Source organism: Cinclus cinclus, chromosome Z (assembly GCF_963662255.1).
Source record: "Cinclus cinclus chromosome Z, bCinCin1.1, whole genome shotgun sequence".
NCBI classification, from domain to species: Eukaryota; Metazoa; Chordata; class Aves; order Passeriformes; family Cinclidae; genus Cinclus; species Cinclus cinclus.
The window spans coordinates 48,046,784-48,065,073 of NC_085084.1; the positions used below are offsets into that span (position 1 = coordinate 48,046,784).

The 18,290-nt window shown below is 38.8% G+C and overlaps 1 protein-coding gene across 1 annotated transcript in view; it reads left to right on the top strand.

Moving 5' to 3' along the window:
- The window catches only part of SLC28A3 (solute carrier family 28 member 3), a 37,794-nt gene extending 22,082 nt beyond the window's left edge, over positions 1-15,712 (top strand). Inside the window, exons 9-18 of the mRNA XM_062513311.1 lie at positions 3,137-3,217; positions 4,197-4,277; positions 5,248-5,373; positions 5,684-5,814; positions 6,581-6,749; positions 8,354-8,551; positions 11,166-11,247; positions 12,076-12,174; positions 13,864-13,987; positions 15,610-15,712. Of these exons, the coding sequence (XP_062369295.1) occupies positions 3,137-3,217; positions 4,197-4,277; positions 5,248-5,373; positions 5,684-5,814; positions 6,581-6,749; positions 8,354-8,551; positions 11,166-11,247; positions 12,076-12,174; positions 13,864-13,987; positions 15,610-15,712 (1,194 nt within the window). The remainder of the gene's footprint in view (positions 1-3,136; positions 3,218-4,196; positions 4,278-5,247; positions 5,374-5,683; positions 5,815-6,580; positions 6,750-8,353; positions 8,552-11,165; positions 11,248-12,075; positions 12,175-13,863; positions 13,988-15,609) is intronic.
- The last annotated feature ends 2,578 nt before the right edge of the window (positions 15,713-18,290 follow it).

The window sequence follows — 18,290 nt, forward strand, 5'->3', positions numbered from 1 at the left end:
TATATATCACATATATATATATGGTAAACAGAATGACAGACAAGTGTACAGCAATATCAAAACATGCTCCATCTGCTCCTCCTCTAGACAGACAATTCCCTCTTCCAACAACAGTGAGTGACAGCCAGCCTGCTTTCTCTTGAAACACTTGTCATTTATTTAGACATTAAGCTTGTCCAAAGTGCTTTTTTGTGTCTTTCAGATATTTTACGGGGTTCGTATGTTGTGATGAGCTCTCCAAATTTTGCCCCAAGATATTTGAAGGCATCCTCCAAAAGACTATGCTTAGCTCCTGAGAGATTAGACAAGGGACAGGATATATTTGCATAATTCTATCAGAGTCCAGTTGTATCCATACTACATCCCTAGCAGTATGCAGGGACACATCAGTTTTCTGCCAGGTGAAGGGGACATGTTACCTGAACAGACACATCCCATATGTGTGTGTATATGCATACTTGTATATGGTCTGACCAATTCTACCAGTCTCTCAGTGCCTTTGAACACATGGTTCTGGAAGCACTAATTCTAAAATGCACACATTTTCATGTATAAACCAAGTTATTTTAAATGTGTATTTATGCAGGCAGATGCAGAGTTTCAGAGTTCTGAAAAAACCCATTTGCCCACATAAATAAGCACTTCCAAGTACTTATGTAGGTGAAAAAGACTTTTCAATATTGAGTCTTCTATCCTGTTGACTACGAAAGACAAAGTTTGCTCCGAGCAAGGAAGAAGTTACCCTTCTGTTAAATCTGTAGCTTTTTTTTATACCCGGAGAATTATGGTTCCCTGAGGAAGGCTTTGCTTTGAAGGTCAAGCTTTAGGAGTGTATGAAAAAGCAGGATGTTTCTTAGACTTCAATAGCAACTTCTTTAAAGGAAATTAGGGAAAAAGTTAAACATCAGGCCATAAATAGGAGAGAAATTGAGAGCAGCCAACAATTTTAACTTCCTGCTCTGTATGGTAATAACAAAAGAAAAGACAGGGGAGAAAGTTATTAATTTTACTGAACTAAACTGTCTGCTGTTACTGCATGACAAACTATCCCTATAGAATTGCAAAAAGAATCAAGGAACCAAACTTGAGAAAGCAGCATTATATTAACTTGCTGAACAGCACAACAATATGGGTTAATTGCAATCAGTCCTTTCAATGAAAGGTTCTGATCATCAAAATTGAGTTTGTAAATGTTTATCAAAATTGTTGATAGTTCTAACTCTTCTCTAGAAAGGCATAGTCTGTACTGAAAAGATCTGAACTAACAAAGTGGTTTGTTGTTTTTCATTCCGATCCTTGATTTTATTTATAATGCATTATGTCATTAGTGAATACACATGAAAGCTTCCTAGTTTTAGTGGTTGTGGGAAAATGACTGTGGACCCTGTGGTCTGGTAGCTGGGGATACACTTAGAGGAAACTGAGGGATTATAGTCACATTTTAATAGGAGTTAGAGTAAATCGTTGTTGCTGCTTTCTGGATAGAATATGGTGGGTGCATGACTTGAAACCTCTTCCACGATGATTCCCCATTCCCACTTGTTAAGGGGAATGAAATGGAGGGTGTAGTGGAGTGGAGGCACCACAGCCAGGCTCTCTGGAAATTCTTGCAGGGAAGGGAACTTGGTGGTACTTGGTAGCTGATAAACCACATACCAACTGCCAACCCAGGGAAAGAGGGGAAGATGTCCCACTGGTGACCCAGCAACTGTGGCAAAATCCCTCTCCTTAGACAAGCTTGCTCTATTAAAGCCTAATAATAATATTGATGTACACTTCCATGTCAAAGTTACCTGCTCCCAATGTACAACCAGTCCTCACTGGCATGCACTCTACATTCTTTCTGACTGTATCCTAAAAGCAAGGGGAGAGAAGTTTGCACTAATTAGTAACAAAGGTATGTATGACTAGAGTCACTTAAACTCAAGTAAACACAAAGAAATAGTATATAAGTAAGTTGAGAATGGTAGGAATGTTAGGGAAGACTCCATTTTAACAGTCTGGGATCAGTCAACGGGCTCAACTTCTCTTCTTTCCCATAGGGATGCCTTTTGGGTAAGAACCAGCCTCTATGCACCCTGAATACTTATACTGGGTACTAGAGCTTGTCTGTGAATTCCTACAAGTATGTTTTTTGCAGTCAGATACAATCAAAAACAATCTGAACCTTAAGCTGTCACAATTTTATGTTAATAAGTGTGTTCCTTAAGTTATTTGTGTGAATCCTCTACGTATGCTAGCAGTTGGCAGTGGGTAACTCCAGTATAAACGGCAAGACCTGCTGAGAGATCTCCCTTATGCTGGTGCTTTGTTTCACTAACATGGTCAAACCACCCTCCAATCCAGCAGGACTTCTCACTTAAGGACTCTCCCCCTAAAGGTGTACTGACAGACTGGTCAGGTACAAGAGTCTTGGCTTTCCTGGGAACACTGAGAGACAAATTTAACACTAGGGACAAAATAAGTCTCTCCACATTAAGGGTCAAGGAAGCCTCCCCTTTTCACTGTGGTACTGTTTTAGCTGCAACTGATCTGTTTGACTAATTTTGGACCTTTGGGGGGGAGGCGGGGCTTCTTTCTGTTGTATACCAACATAGATTTGGGGGTGTCCTGTGTGTTTCACATACTTGAAAATCAAGTTATATTAGTTTTATTCAGGATGAAAACCCAATCAGAGAGTAGTTTCAGTAGCCCATCAGAGAGTGGGTCAGGCATTCATGCAATTCTTTAAAATTATGTTGAATGAAAGTATTTTTCAGTCTCCACAGTAAGTGACCTATATTCACTTATTGTATTTAGTAAGTATATACCTTTAAATAGATCCTTTTGAAAGGATGTAAATATCTGAATTGACTAAAATATGGCTATAAACTAATGTATATTATGCTAAGCTAAATAGTTTCCAATTCAAAACAATTGCAGTTGTGTTACAAAACTATGTAGACAAATGAAAATTATTTAATTACAGCACAAACATGAAGGTCAACAATTTTATAGCACAAGTGTAAACTTAATGATAACTTTTCAATACCTGTAAGTACAGCTCCATAAACATGACTCTCTTTTTTAAAGAATAAATAGCCTAAAGGACAGGAAACCCTCTAGAAATTTTAATGATCTTGTGTCTTCCATTCAGGTACTGCCAATTGTGGTTTTCTTCAGTACGGTTATGTCTATGCTATACCATGTTGGATTCATGCAGTGGCTTATTGGAAAGGTATGCATTTTTGCGAATTAGGTGCTCATTTGGCTAGTGTGAGAAATGTTTTGAACAAGTGCAGAGAAGCCCTAACCTGGGTTCCAAATGTTACCGTTGCAAAATCTTAACTGGCATCAAATGACACGCTTTCCCTCTCTCAGTCTGGTTTAATTGCTTATTTCATATTAACTGTTAGATTTGCCTGGCTGGCTTTAGCATTCTGCAGATGCTATACTTGCTTAAATCTTCATTTCTGCCTGTGCTTCTCCCAGTCCTGCAGGATGGAGCTTAAATGACAGACATTGGATTTCTGTTAAGCGTTTCAGTAGCTATTGCATATACCTTCCTATCACAGATACCCAGATAAGATCAAAGCAGGTTCCTCACCTCATCTTCTGAGTGCTCATTTCTGTCATCATCTATGTATAGTGCTACTATCTACTAAGAGAAGATCAAGTCCACTTTCTGTCCTCTCTGTCCAATAAACCTATCATATGAGGGGAAAAAATCTTGCTCTATGGTGGTACTTAAACCTAATTTGAAGATAGTCTTAAATTAAAAGCACTTTGCCCTTCACATTCACACAATTGTTGTACAGGTGCCGTGAACGTCACCTAGCTGATATTGTGTGCTAAAATTGCAATGAGGCATTTTTAGCTTTAATCTAAGTTTCACACTTTTCCCCTTTTTATGATCCAAGTCTTTTTGGGCAAGAAGATAAGTAATAAGAACACATGAAAATATCTGTTTTGTTTAATTTAGTTTAGCATTTTTATGCCCAGAAGGAGCCTGGAGTACTTTCAGTTCTGTTAAATTACTCCTCCTCTGTCTTATTTTAGCATGTAACAATTACATAAATCTGCTATGCCTTTAAGCTGAAATTATTAACTCAGGAAGTATTGTAATGTCTCTGAACTCTTAGATTGATATTATTAACTCAAGAAGAGCATGGAACAGGCAGAACAAATTTTTGTTCCTTTTTTTAAAATCATTTTAGGTTGGTTGGATAATGCACTTCTTCATGGGGACAACTCCTGTTGAGTCTCTGGTAGCTGCCGGTAACATATTTGTGGGACAGGTGAGATGGAGCACAGAAAACATGCTGACATGTAACAATATTACAGAATATAGGGAAATAATGTTGCTCATGGGCATTTGTGTAATAAAAGAATAATCTCTTATAAAATTAGGATTCCAGTACTGATGATTGATTTCAAAATTGCAGTATGTTAATATGTTAGCAGTGAGGCACAGTGGAAAGGATTTGGGATGAGGTATGTTTTCCCAACTGAAGGTCAAGCAAATATGTAGATAATAGATCTTCCTGACAGATTACTCCAAGACTATGAAGAAATAACAATTTCAGGGTTCTTTTTCAGTTGAAAAGGCAAGTGATATGAAAAGATGACAGGCAAAACAGGCAAGGGCAGGAGAGAGAAACAGTGAAGAAAACTGAGGTCCGGGGCTAGCAGTATAAGGCCTTATTCACAAAAGGTGTGGACAACATCTAACAGACCACTTTAATGGGAAATGCATTAAACCCACAACAGCTTGTCTGTCCCAAGCTTAAAAGCAATATAGAAAGATTAACAATGAACATTCAAGCCCAAATGCACTATTTGCATGACATTTAGCAGTGGTGCATCACCGTATCACACGGTTTCAAGATTTAGAGTATCACATTTGCATGACTCTGCCTCCAGGGTGTGCTTCACACACATGACAGAGGGGTGTGTTTCACTTCTCCGTGGCTCTGACCTCTGGCCGTCCCTAAGTCACTCAGAACTGGAATAGAATTTCTTGGCAGTTTCATTGTGGATTTCAGGGAGACAGCAAGCCAGCCAGAATTGTCTTCAGATATTCTCTTTATTTGGATTAAAAACCCCAATCTGTTGAAATTTGATCACTTGTTAGCACTAGGATTAATCCATCAAAGATACCTAAGAGAGTGTGATGCAGACACTCTTTTTTTTTTTTTTTCTTAATAAAATAAATCTTTTGGGGTTTATTAAGGATTTCTGAATTTGGTGCTTGTTTTTCACTTCCAGACAGAGTCTCCTCTCCTGGTACGGCCGTACTTACCATATATTACCAAATCTGAACTCCATGCAGTCATGACAGCAGGATTCTCAACTATTGCTGGAAGTGTCTTAGGAGCATATATTTCTTTTGGGGTAAGACAGGGGAAGAGAACTAGAAAATATATGGTTTATTTGATAATCTTCTAGGTATTTAGCCCACCTGTAATTCTTCGAAAACATCCCTGAATCATTCCCACTGTTTGGGTTTTTTTTGTCTCTGAAGGAATTAGCCACAAAAATCCCTGGTCTTCTGACAGCTCATTCTCTTCTTTATGAGCAATATGAACTTTCAGTGACCTCCTGTAGAAAAATCATCCAAACAGCTAAAAAATTTAATTGCATTCCTGCATGTTTGTGCATAATAGGGTTATAATGGAGTATTTTCTGTCACCTGGCATTCCAGGTTTCCTCCTCCCATCTACTGACTGCTTCCGTCATGTCAGCACCAGCATCATTAGCTGCCTCCAAATTATTCTGGCCTGAAACTGAAAAGACTCTGGTAACTCTGGGGAGTGGCATACAAATGGCAAAAAGGTAAGATGATTCTAGGTACTAGTTACTACTGCAAAAATTAAATCTGAAAAAATAACTCCTCACTCATAAATTTTAGGGAGATTATGTTGTAGGTGTGCAAGCAATAATTACATACTAAATACTGCAAGTGACTAATTTGTGAATTCAGATGAGTGTGCCCCATTACAGTCTAACATATACCAAGGACCTGGGCCAAACTGTAAACTCAGCAAAGAAAGTTGAAATGCCTACCAGAGGTGACCTACCAGGAGCCTTTCCCATGTTGTGTTGCTGTGTTTTTTCTGTTATGAATCTGCAAATGCAAACATATAAAAAGCAAAGGCAAAGCAATCATTTCAACCACAGCAGCAACTTTGCCCGTCTGTGGAACACTTCTCTTGAGAATGACAGACAAAGCAAAAAGGCTTCAAGGGATCTGTTCCTGAATGGCCCAGGCTTTTGTGCAAGGGCTGCATGGAAGAAAAGCTCTGATCACTGCCTATTCCTAGCAGTGCTACAGTTTTGAAATCTGATCCATATCTTCCCCAACCCTGAATGTACCAGAATTCATCCTCAGGGCACTACAAGCGTACACTCCAAGTGTCTACCATGAGGACTGATGGGAAAAGCCTACTTCACTTTATCATTCCTCTTCATTATTTTCTCTATGAGTGTACAGATTAGCTTCAGTACTAGAATTCTAATGAAGTGCATGTACCTTTTAGTTCTGTTATTTGTTCTTGAATTTAAAGATGTTCACACTCTGGTTTTCTCTTCATTGGCAAAGTGAATCAAAGAATCTGCTTCAAGCAGCCAGTCAGGGTGCCGCTACCTCCATCGGGCTGGTAGCAAACATCGCTGTGAATGTGATCTCCTTCCTTGCCATGCTGAGCTTCCTTGACTCAGCCCTTTCTTGGGTGGGCAGCTTGTTTGACTATCCACAGCTGACCTTTGAGGTATGGTCTCTAGGTTCTTCCAGCTGACATACATGCATAATCTTTCTGGAATTTAAGTGCTTGTGTGGTTTGTTTGTAGTTGGGGGGTTTTTTTGTTCTCATTTTGTGTTTTAACATAATCTAAACCCACTTTTAATTTGTATATTCTGAGAAATTTCTTAACAGTTAAAGTAAAAAAAAAAATTGCCACATAAGTACTTCTGTATCTATTAGTTCACATATAGTTTCCCTCTTCGGTGTCCTTGCTAGCCCTCAGGGTATGTTTGTATAGAGCCGGTTAGCACCTGCCTTCTCTGTTAGTCACACACTTGCCAAGCCATTAACATCTCCTGCTGCTAAACCTAAAAGTGGCTTTAGCTTCAGAAGGTCCCCTCAAACCCTTAATGCTCACTAGGTTCACTTAGATGGGGACACTGGGGAAAGGCTGGACTTGTCTGAAACCAGACTTAGTTCTCAATACAATTAAAATATAAAACTATACCCAAATCACTCAACAGAGCAATTGGGTTTCAAACAGAACTTCTCTTTGAACCTAGGTCAATCTGTCATTTTTGACCCAATGCAAGCACCCAGTTTCAGTGGTTTGGGCCTTTTAATTTTGCAAGACCCTAATAAAAGCCCTGTGAGAAACATGGATATAACTTGTGTTAAAGGTGCTGCAGAGGTCAATAGCCACTCATAACAGATATGGCATTAGCAATACTGTTATTACCCTGCCGAGCTTTCACAGATATCTCACTGCACCCCAGACACCCACAGCTGAGGAAAAGCACAAGTATGCATGCCTCAGGCATGCTGATACAGGGGCTCATATTTTCATAACTGCTGGGTGGTGTAAGATCTGGACAGGTAGCTAGTCCACAAGGAATTGAGACACACAGACATGGTGCATGCAGCCAATGTTCCCTTAGGAGAGACACTAGTGTGTAACCTTTTGTGGGCAGAGAAACCATCCAGAATTAGTAACTGCCTAAAGACCTCAGTTACATTCCCTAAGGACAATCTGACCGAACCCTTTCACAGTTGGAGCTCTTTTCTTGCATATAGAAATAAGCTGTACTGTGATATGGGATTTCTTTTTCAATTTGCATAAATCTTATAATGCCAGGAAAAAATAGGTACGTCTTTAATTGTGTTGGATGCTCAGATTTTATGCAGAGACAGCTCTTTTGTTTAAACCAGTTGGAGTCAAATAACCTGATAATTAAGCATGTTCATTAACACATTTGATTTAATCAGCAGAATAATTAGAATCCTCAGTTTTGTTATCAGCTCTTTTAGTTCAATCTTCCTTCTTTTCATCAAACACTGTACCTAATTTGAAGCCATTATTGATGGAAAACAAGGCACAAAAACGTTTGCTTTACCTTAGATATAAAAATAGTGGCATATAATAATATTTTCTTATATGTAGAGTCTGGATTAATGTTTTAAAGTTACTCAAGCATGCCTGACAATTAAAAACTCCCAGTCTGTGGCAGCAAAAAGTCAAGGCGAATTTTCCTCTGCTAAAATAAAACCATCATAGGATGGTTTTAAATTTAGAAAACTTACTGCCTGTTAATGTTCTTTGACCATGTCTTTTGATCTTACACATTTTGCAGAACATCTGTGCTTATGTCTTCATGCCATTCTCTTTCATGATGGGAGTAGACTGGGAAGACAGTTTTATTGTTGGTGGACTACTAGGTTACAAAACTTTCTTCAATGAATTTTTGGCTTACGAGCGCCTTTCAAAGCTGATTCAAAACCGAGAAAAGGGTGGAAGCATGTACATTAATGGTGTGAAACAGTATATGACAGTAAGTACTATTTTCTGTTCCACAGATTTATTTGGTAAAGTACTCCAACGTTGAAACTCAACTTATTTCTTAACATGGGCATAAAATGATTGCATAATACTCCTAAGTTGTGTTTTTGAATAACAGAGTTCAGTTGTGAAAGTGCAGTTAGGAAATTGCTCTGTGAAGTTGCTATGACTGTCATTGCCCTAGCTGTCTTGAACAAGCATAGATACAGAAGGGGGTGGGTTTGGGAAACATGCAGTGTTCCACAGGACACCACACGTAAGACAGAGGCTGTCTTCAAGGCAAGCTTCTTCTTACCTGATTCTCAGCACTTCTCTATGACCTACTCCCCCAAGAAGACCCTGAAGAAGAACTTGAAGATCCTCCTGCCCTCAGAGGTTTGTCCAAGCATTAAACTTGGAAGAGAGGCATGCAGCAAGCTCTAGCAGGTGCCATTACTGCATACCTTTGCTGTAGGCTACTGTTCCCTCTGCAGAGGGCAGCAGTAAAAGACATGTAGTAAATGGCATACACCTCCCTTGCCACAGTGAGCCTAAACAGTCTGTCTCAGTCAAGCTTTCCAGCCTCTCATTCATAGTTTACCCAACAGACATAAGTTTTTGGGTAAGCAACAGATTCTACTACAGTGCCCTGAGGAAGACAATGCTAAGAGCATCTTGTGTGTGTTCACGGGGCCAAAGGTCATGCAAAAGTGATCAAAATTGACCTTTGCAGATGTGACTGCTCCACTCTGGCATTCACACACACAGCACATGCTGAATTCATCCTGAGTACAGGCAACAAAAACCATGGTATCCAACTGCATCTCTATTGATCCTTCTTTCTCAAATCAAGACAGATTTTTGCTGTGGAGAAACCCTGAATTAGAAAGTATTTTGTACAGCTCTTACTTGCTTCTTGGAATCAGATGGGATGCTGTGGATACCTCTTATATTAAAAACCAAAACCAAATTCCTGACCACTTGCTTTCCTGATTAACAGAACATATTTCACATGTGGAGGTAGAAAGCCAGATGGTCTGATCAAATATTCATACCCTTGCCTAAACATCCATTACCAGTGTTCCCGAAATTCCTGGCAATAGAACCCTGGGCTAGAATGATCTTTGATGTGCCTTGCTAATGCTGTCCTTCCTTCTACTACGTGAATATGACACTGAATTCCTTCATGAGTGAATAAGAGTTTTTAACTATGGAATGCAGCCTTAAAACTCAGGTCCCAGGAACTTTATTTCACTTTTTTTTTTCTTCCCCATAAAATGTTATAAAGAACTTTCATGTTCACTTCTAGTACCTATAAAGAGCTGTGTTAGTTTCCATGGCTAAAAGCTCTGAGAAACATAAACAATCTTGATTCATATTGCTGGTAAAAATTGGCTGGTACCCATTATAATTACAGCAGAATGGTTCAGCTAAGGGTGTGCTTGGCTTCCATTTTTAATTTCTCTTCAGCTTCAGAGCTCTCTAATTCATCCACACACAGATATTCACTCAGACTGAGCAAACAAGTGTCTTCACCTGAGTCATTAATTACATGGCTTCCTGTTTTCAGAGCTAGTAAAGTGCAAATGAAAGCAGGGAAATGAGAGTACACAGAGCTTTTTCTAGGAAAAGCTGATAGAGTGGGTACTTGAAAAACATTTTCCTGCATTTGTACAGATTGATTGAAAGTATCTCCAAATTGATGTTCATAAAAGAGGAATTAAACAGAGAAACTTCTAATAAACAGGAAACCTGCTAGAACACTCACTCATTTTCAGCTTGAACCTAAACCACAGTAAATAGGAATTCAGAACTGCCAGTGGGACAAAAATCCATTTGCTGAGATATGTTGCCTCCTTTCTCAAAATGTTTGAACTACATTTGTCTGAAGGCTTGCAATGTTCATAGCCTGACTTCATGTAAAGTCATTTTGTGTCCTGTGAGGTGTCCCTCCATGGAGGCAAAGGCCAACCTTGTCTCTGCTCTGAGGTCCAGGCTTAATTGATGTTACCCAAGGGGAGAAAGGTGGCAGAAGTCATCATGGAAATAAGCTGTTAATGGGGATTCAAAAATCATAATGTCCCTTCCTGCCTGTCAACACATCAATGTACCCCATTCCCAGGAGACCAATTTGCCTTCTTTGCACAGGGTGGAGCATGCACAAAGCAGCTTTGTTTGTAGAGGCTCTGCTTCTTCAGGGACAAAGAAGTCAGGGATGCATACCGAAACCTTGAGGTTTCAAAAGAATTCTATAGAGGCATCCAGCTGTGAAAAACAAGTTGAGTTATAGCTCTCTGACTCATACCTTCAGAAAACAGCAGCTAAATTGCCACTAGTAAGATAGGGTGTTTTTTGTCTTTAATTAGTAGTACTCATTTCAAAAAAGGCACAACAATATACATAAAAGATAATATCATCACATGGTTTGTGAGTCCTCACATGGGCAGTGGGTGTAAAAGCCTGTGACTTTCAACAAGGGAACAAGTTACCTTTATGAAAGCCACACCTTGGGCAGCAACCAAGCAAAACAGTTATTCTTGTACTCAGAGCCATAATGCCATTTTTTCAGACCTTTAAATCACAATGGACTGTTTCAAACCACTCAGAGGGCACTCTTTGCTTTTCAGGTTCGCTCTGAAGTCATTGCCACCTATGCTCTCTGTGGGTTTGCCAACTTCGGCTCCCTGGGACTGGTAATAGGAGGCCTGAGTAAGAACCACCCTCACAGACAACTTGTTCGTTGAGCAAATCCCAAAGAAAGCACCCAAAGGAACAGGCTGGGGGGTGAAGCTTAGCAACAATAGGGGGCTGAGCAGCTGGTCTGCCAAGGCCTAGCACTCAACTGTGAATGGAAGGGCACCCAGAGGATGGAGGTACTGGGAGAGGTGCTGAAGGGAAGGGAAAGGAACCAAGCTCTTCTGATAGCCTTTCCTATTTAGCCCTCAAACTAGAAATGAGCATGAGCTACTACTACCCATGAGCTTCAAGAGGAGCAGATCAACTCCATAGCATGCTGGTTTGAAAGATGCGTTTGGCTGTTTCCTGTAAAAATATCACATGCATGCAGTTGGCTTATAGGGAAAGAATAATAAAAAAAAACCCGGTTTTCAGATCTCAATGGAAAAAGAAAAATTGAAAAACCATCTGAGTTCCTTACCAGGCAACCAGAATTGCTGGCAGTCCTCTTTACCCTGAAGCCACAGTGGGCTCTGCAGTGTCAGCAGTGGGGCAACATAGAGGAGCAAGACCCAGCCACATGGGGCCAGACTCTTCTGAAGGGCACAATCATTCAGCACAAACATGCAAACTGCCAAAGCAAACAAAAGTTATCATTTTTTGTATAAGCCACCCTCTTAACAGAGGGAGTCAACACTGGCACTTGGCCTTCAAACAACCTAACAATGTGACATTTTTCATCCATATTTCCCTTAGTTTAAACTGCAGGGTGGGAGATAACTCCTGTGGGGGGAAAATACTGGCAGATTCACCTTCCTTATATGTATTTCTGTTTGACATACACTTTGTTTTGTTTCCTAGCAAGCATTGCTCCCTCAAAAAAGAAGGAAATAGCTGATGTTGCTTTCAGAGCAATGATTGCAGGAACTGTGGCCTGTTTCATGACAGCCTGTGTCGCAGGTACAGTGCTCAGGTTTGGTCTCCTCTGGTGTCCCCAGTCAGTGACCACCATGTGGCACTGCACCAACACCATACTGTATCCTGCCCTTCTCACTCATAAACATGCATTTTTGTGTTTGGCAGGATTAAAAGTGGATATGAGACAAAAGGTTCTTGAAAACTAGAGTATGAAAAGATGTAAAGATTTTAGTTCTTCCAATATGTCTGTATTTTTGGGAGGATGGTATGGTGTTTTAATGGAGGAGTTTTTTGGTTTTTATACAGTTAGTTTGTCTATGCAGAACACATGACTCATAAACAAAGCATGTTATAGATGAATTGCAATCCCTCCTCCACACCACTAGGTATAGGAATAGAGAACTAATTTTGGAAAAGAAACAGAGAAGTAGAATGGAAGGGAATAAAAAAGAAAGAGTAAGGGAGGACCTGAACTATTCTTTGTTATAATGTTAAGCCAATATTTTGAGTGCACAGTATTTCCACAGAGCACTTGGGCTCTTGAAATGGTCCTAAAATGGTACTCCACAGCTGATCCATATTTTCAAAATTTCAGCTTCAATCTGAGCTGAAGAATCACAGCCCAAAAGTCACGAGGGAGTAAATGAAAAAGAACAAATTAATTATTTGAAGGATTAAATAATTTATATGTTTCAGTAGGTAAAATTTATCCTCAGTATTTCACAATGCCTTTTCCAGTTCACTTTAATGAGCATGTGATATACAAAATTGTATGATGAGGGTTAAAGCACTCATATTTCAACAGTGTCTGTTTCTACCACAACTTCTCTATGCCTTTGTGTTCATGGTAGCAACAGAAACATGCACATTTCAAAGATAAGCCCATGTTATCTTCTGAAGGCTACAGAACAGCACACTTAAAATAACAGTCTCACAGCCATCCATAATATTTTAATACATGACACTACTCTGCATAACTGAGGAACCAGGAAGCCCTACTAAAATGTGTCATTTCACAATACTGATCTTAAGAATAATATTGTGAACAGCCACTGAGAAAATCTTTCCAAGATAATAGAATATGCTTTGGAAAGAAAATTGCATTCCACCCACTCCTGCCATGGCAAACATTTTCCTTACGCTCAGAAGAAAGTAGAAAAGTCAAGCAATTTCTATTACCCCAGATAGGATAAGAGCATATAAAAAATGTGTCCAAATTACATGACATTACATATAGAGGGAGCTGTCACTTTCATACTTTTGTGTCTCCATTACTCCAGTGAATAAGTGAATGATGATATTAGTATTTGTAGGAAATTTTAGAGAATATTTATCAAAGCAAACTCAATGTAAAGCAAAATAAGAGGTTCTGTATTTACTTGCACTTCTATAAATGCATCATAGCTTCATTTTGATTAATGAAAACACATTGATCCAGCAGTGGGAAAGAAAACCAAAATTATCCAAGGGTAAAAAGGTGCTGTAGTTTAATTTCTACATATAAAAAGTAAATAAATTGTTGTGGTTGCTCCTTAATTCAGTTCTTTAAAATGATTCAGATTAGAAGTCCCACAGTTCAAGGGTTTTGACCTTGTACCTTTACACAATCACCTTAAATGGTGATTTTGCATCAGCTGGGATGGTTCATTTGATCATGACCCCATGATTCACATTCTCAAGTCTTATCTTCCTCTTTATTACTCATTAAGAAAATTGTAACTTGCTTCACAGGAATGCTGACTGTCCCTAGCCTGGAATTTCCTTGCTTCATTTTATTAGGAAATACTTCCAACTTCACAGATTTCCCTCCCAACAGCACAGAGTTAGTTGAATGCTGCCAGCATCTCTTCACCAGGTATTGTGATCACTATTCTCTGAGTAAAATTTAGGGAGCTCATATCTTCTCTAAAAACCTAATTTTTTTTTTTTAATTTGGCTTTTTTCTTCGGCATTTGCTTTCGGTGAACTAGCATCTTTTAGAGGAATAGCTAGTTTAGTGCTGTTAAATTATTTTCCTCTTCCTGGGGAATTTTTCTGTTGTATGACAAACACCTACAGAACCAACAGACAATTCAAAATACCTTTGTTGAACCCTCCTCGTGAGAGGAGGGTCAAGCACTGATCTCTCCTCTGTGCTGACCAGTGACAGGATCTGAGGGAATGGCCTGAAGTTGTAAATACCTAAGGGAGGTTTAGGTTGGGTATTAGAAAGAGGTTCTTCCCCTAGAGGGTGTTTGGGCACTGGAACAGGATCCCCAGGGCAGTGGTCTCAGCACCAGCCTGACAGAGTTCAAGTAGTGTTTGGGCTATGCTCTCAGCACTCTCGGCACAGTGTGACACTTGGGGATGGTGCTGTGCAGGGCCAGGAGTTAGACTCAATGATTCTTGGTTTATCTGAAATACTAACAAAATAAATATTTGAACTAATATAATGTTAACGTAGTATTTGAGGATAGCAATAACTGAAAAAAGTCAGGAGCCTTTCCCTGCCTTCCCTCTTCTGTCTGTAATGTGACTGAAGATAATAGTAGTCAGGCCTATTTACATTGAAAACTTTACATGCATTTAAAGTAGAAAAATATTTAAAGATAAATTGTATTTCACAGCTCTCTATCAAATATCCAAGGCAGAGAAGAAAGAAATACTGATATTAAATAAGGAATATATTCAGATGTACTTAACACTGTCTCACAAAGAGCCAAAGGTCTATGTATTTAGGTTATGGCAAGAACCTTTCAAATTTATCCTAATGTGTTGCTGTTTGGTTTTGTTGTGTGCATGTGTTCTTGTGTGTTTGTTTGTTTGTTTGGGGGGTTTGTTTGTTTTTTAGTTTTTCATTTGTTAGGTTGGTTGTTTTGATTTGGTTTTGTTCCTGTTGGTTTGGGTTTTTTTCCTTTTTTTCCCTATTTTCACAACTTATTACTTTAGAAATAACTGCTCTTAATTAATTATTTTCCTTTGCTATTGTACACAGAACTTAAACAAAAAAAAAATCATCTCTGGGTACAAACAATCATTCTTATTTCTTCATTATTCCAACTTTTGCTCATCACATTAATTTCAACTCTGCCCAGTTGTGACAAAGACAGGAGCCTACTCTATTTTCAGCAGAACAAATGTTAATCAAATGCTTTGAAAATATAAAAATATTGAATAGAGAAGTGATGCCCTCAATCATTTTAGTTATCTAGGGAGTTATATCAAAGGCATGAGGGCTTTATACAGAAAATCAGAAATTATCCTGATAAAAAGAGAGAAATCTGGATGTGGCACTTGGCTGGTGTTTGGAAAGTCTTCTCTCTGTTTTGTTTCTTATGAAAATTTTAACACATCTAAAGTTGCTTTGAAGAAAGTATGTGTTCCCATGTGCATGTGTGTGTATATATACATATACTGCAGAGAGAAATTCCCATGACAAAATTCTGTGATTCTGTGAAAAGAAGTTTTATCTGACTTCTGCTTTATTTCCTTCCCCAGTGCAAATCATTTGGAGGTGATCTTCCCCAGAGGAAACTACAGTCTGAATTCCTTGAAAGTGTGTTGCCAAATACTGGGACAACCTGCTTTTCATTGCACTTAGTTTTAATTTTAAATTTTTGGTTAAGTTTTAATTTTTGGACAGGTTAGATCATAAATAAGAACTGTTCTTTGGAAGAAAGGAAATAAAAAATTTCTTTCACTACAGTGAGTGTGAATTTCCCTCATGCAGTCTTTATTTTTCATTCTCTGACTTGCTTGGAATTATTTTTAAATTGAACTGGGATAAATGGAAGACAGCTCTTGCTACAGAGTTCTTCTCCCACTACAAATCAGAATAGAGTAACATTTATAAGCCTGATTCTCTTGCTTTTATTTCTACCCTGAAACTGACTAATTTGTCAGATTAAGCAGCTATTGTCTTGAAGAAAATCAGATTCAGAAGATTTGGCTGCCACTTACAGAAAACTATGAAGTAGAAATCATGTTCAGAGTTGCCATCAACTTCTAATAGTATTTCTGCCCTTTTTGATGGCAAAGAAGTCTTTACTGCATGAAGAGAAATTAGTCTTTTCAGAAATCTGCATTTTCTGCCAAGATAACTATGTATATGCACATATATAGATACGTACATATATATATTCCTACCTATACCTATGTAGCTATAGCTGTACATGAACTGAGCTGAAAACCTGTTCTACCTCATCAGCTTGGCCACACAAGCACCCAAACGGGGGGCTAGCCACTCTATGCCACAGTCCTCCTTCTTCTACCCACAGGAGAATGCAGAAAATTGATCCCTGTTTAGCATTAACTTGTCTGAATGAGAATGTCCAGGCTCTAAGTAAAGCTTCCTGTAGTAATTCTTCTGTATCTATGGTTTTAACCAATGTGAAAATTGATCCCGGAGTCACCAGCCACAAACTTCTACACACATTTGACCATTATCAAATGCAGGAAGAATCATTTCCATACCATGACTATTACCTGACAAGCAAGCATAATGTAGGAGCCTTTTGCAGGATCCCATTGAAGAAGAAAGTGTGTTATGGTTTTAAGCTTTGGAACTTTCATGGACTTAGGTAAGTTCTGTGCAGAGATGGTGGGGAGAGAGAGGGAGAGCAATTACTATTCTATGACATCATTAATGCTAAAGGCTTGGGGAAAAAGGTCAGAACTAATGTACAGGAACACTGGAAAATTCTGACACATTCTGCAAATAAAATCGTGCAGATGGTCTATTCAGGTAAAGCAATTACTAACTTTTCAATCTTCCATTAATTACTGCAGAATCTTTTCCAGGAAATCCAAGTTCATTAACTTAGACAGCTGCTAGTACAACTATTTCCAGGGGGTGTTTCTTTGAACTTACTGTGAAAGTGCTAGCTTCCTGTGAAGCTCAGTTTATTAACTTAATCCCCAGAAAGTTATAAATGTCAGTATTGCTAATACTTGTGATTTTTTATCTCTGGTCTTATATTGTTAGGTGTTTTTCTTTGGCCTCACCCAACTAGATTTAGGAGAGTGCATGCCATCCTCAATTTTCAGTGGTTTTAAAGGATGTTGATAGTCCTGATTAGGACAGATATATGCTCATATATTTATTGCGAACCCATCCTAAAGAAAATGAATGGATTTGATCCATAATTTTTATACAGCATTCTGGTTTTAGCAGGGTTTAGATTTCAAGTAAGTTTAGAGTCTGTAATATGTTATCTCAAGGAAAATTAATCAGAAACATTAGTTCTCGCTGTCAAGAAGAGCACAGCCCTTGTGCTCTGTTTACAAATCACTGGCATTTCTCCCTCTTTGCTACTTCCTACCATGCTCAATTTAATATCAGTCTTTTGAAATGGTTGCTCTTTCCATTTCACAATTGTATGCTGGATAAAAGGGCTACTTGACGGTAAATACAGTCATGCATAAAGTGCTCAAAAAGCCTTTCATATAGCTAAAGGTAGCAGCCTTCCTCCTGCAAAAGAGATGCAGTGTGTTTCTTTTCCTTTTTAAGACTTCTCTATAGCTGGATTAGGTGGAAGGAAATTTTATATATAAAATATGAGTATATATAATATTTCTCTACACCTGCTCAAAGAGATTGCCCACCTGGTTTGATGATTGCTTAATCAAAAGACAGTATATGTGGGACGTTGCATTTTTAGTGTAGCAAAAAGAGCAGTGAAAGCAGGAGGGGATTGCTACCAGGTACCATCATGCACCACTATATTTTCTTTCTGTTCCTGTGGTGGTGGTAGGAGTCCAGTGTAGAGCTCTTTGTGTTTCTCTCAACACAAAAATGGAACAGTGCATTTCACCAGCTTGGAGTTACCCTGATAGCTTGGACCCTGAATTATCAGTGCCTAGGAATGCATTTCTGACAATTCCAGTGCAGCAAATCTGCATCACAGACCTCAAAAGAAACATTTGATTTAATCGTGTGATGGGTTGTCCTTGTGGTGGGATGGATGCCAGGTGCTTCTCCTCTGATGTACAGGCAAGAGAAGAGCCAATGCAAGGTTTATGGCTTGAGATAAGGATAGGGAGAGATCACTCACCAAGCACCATCATAGGCAAAACTGACTAAATTTGGGGAAAATTAATTTAATTTATTGCTGATCAATTCGGAGTAGGATACAGAGAAAAAAACCCCAAATCTAAAAATATTCCCTTTGTTCCCTGTG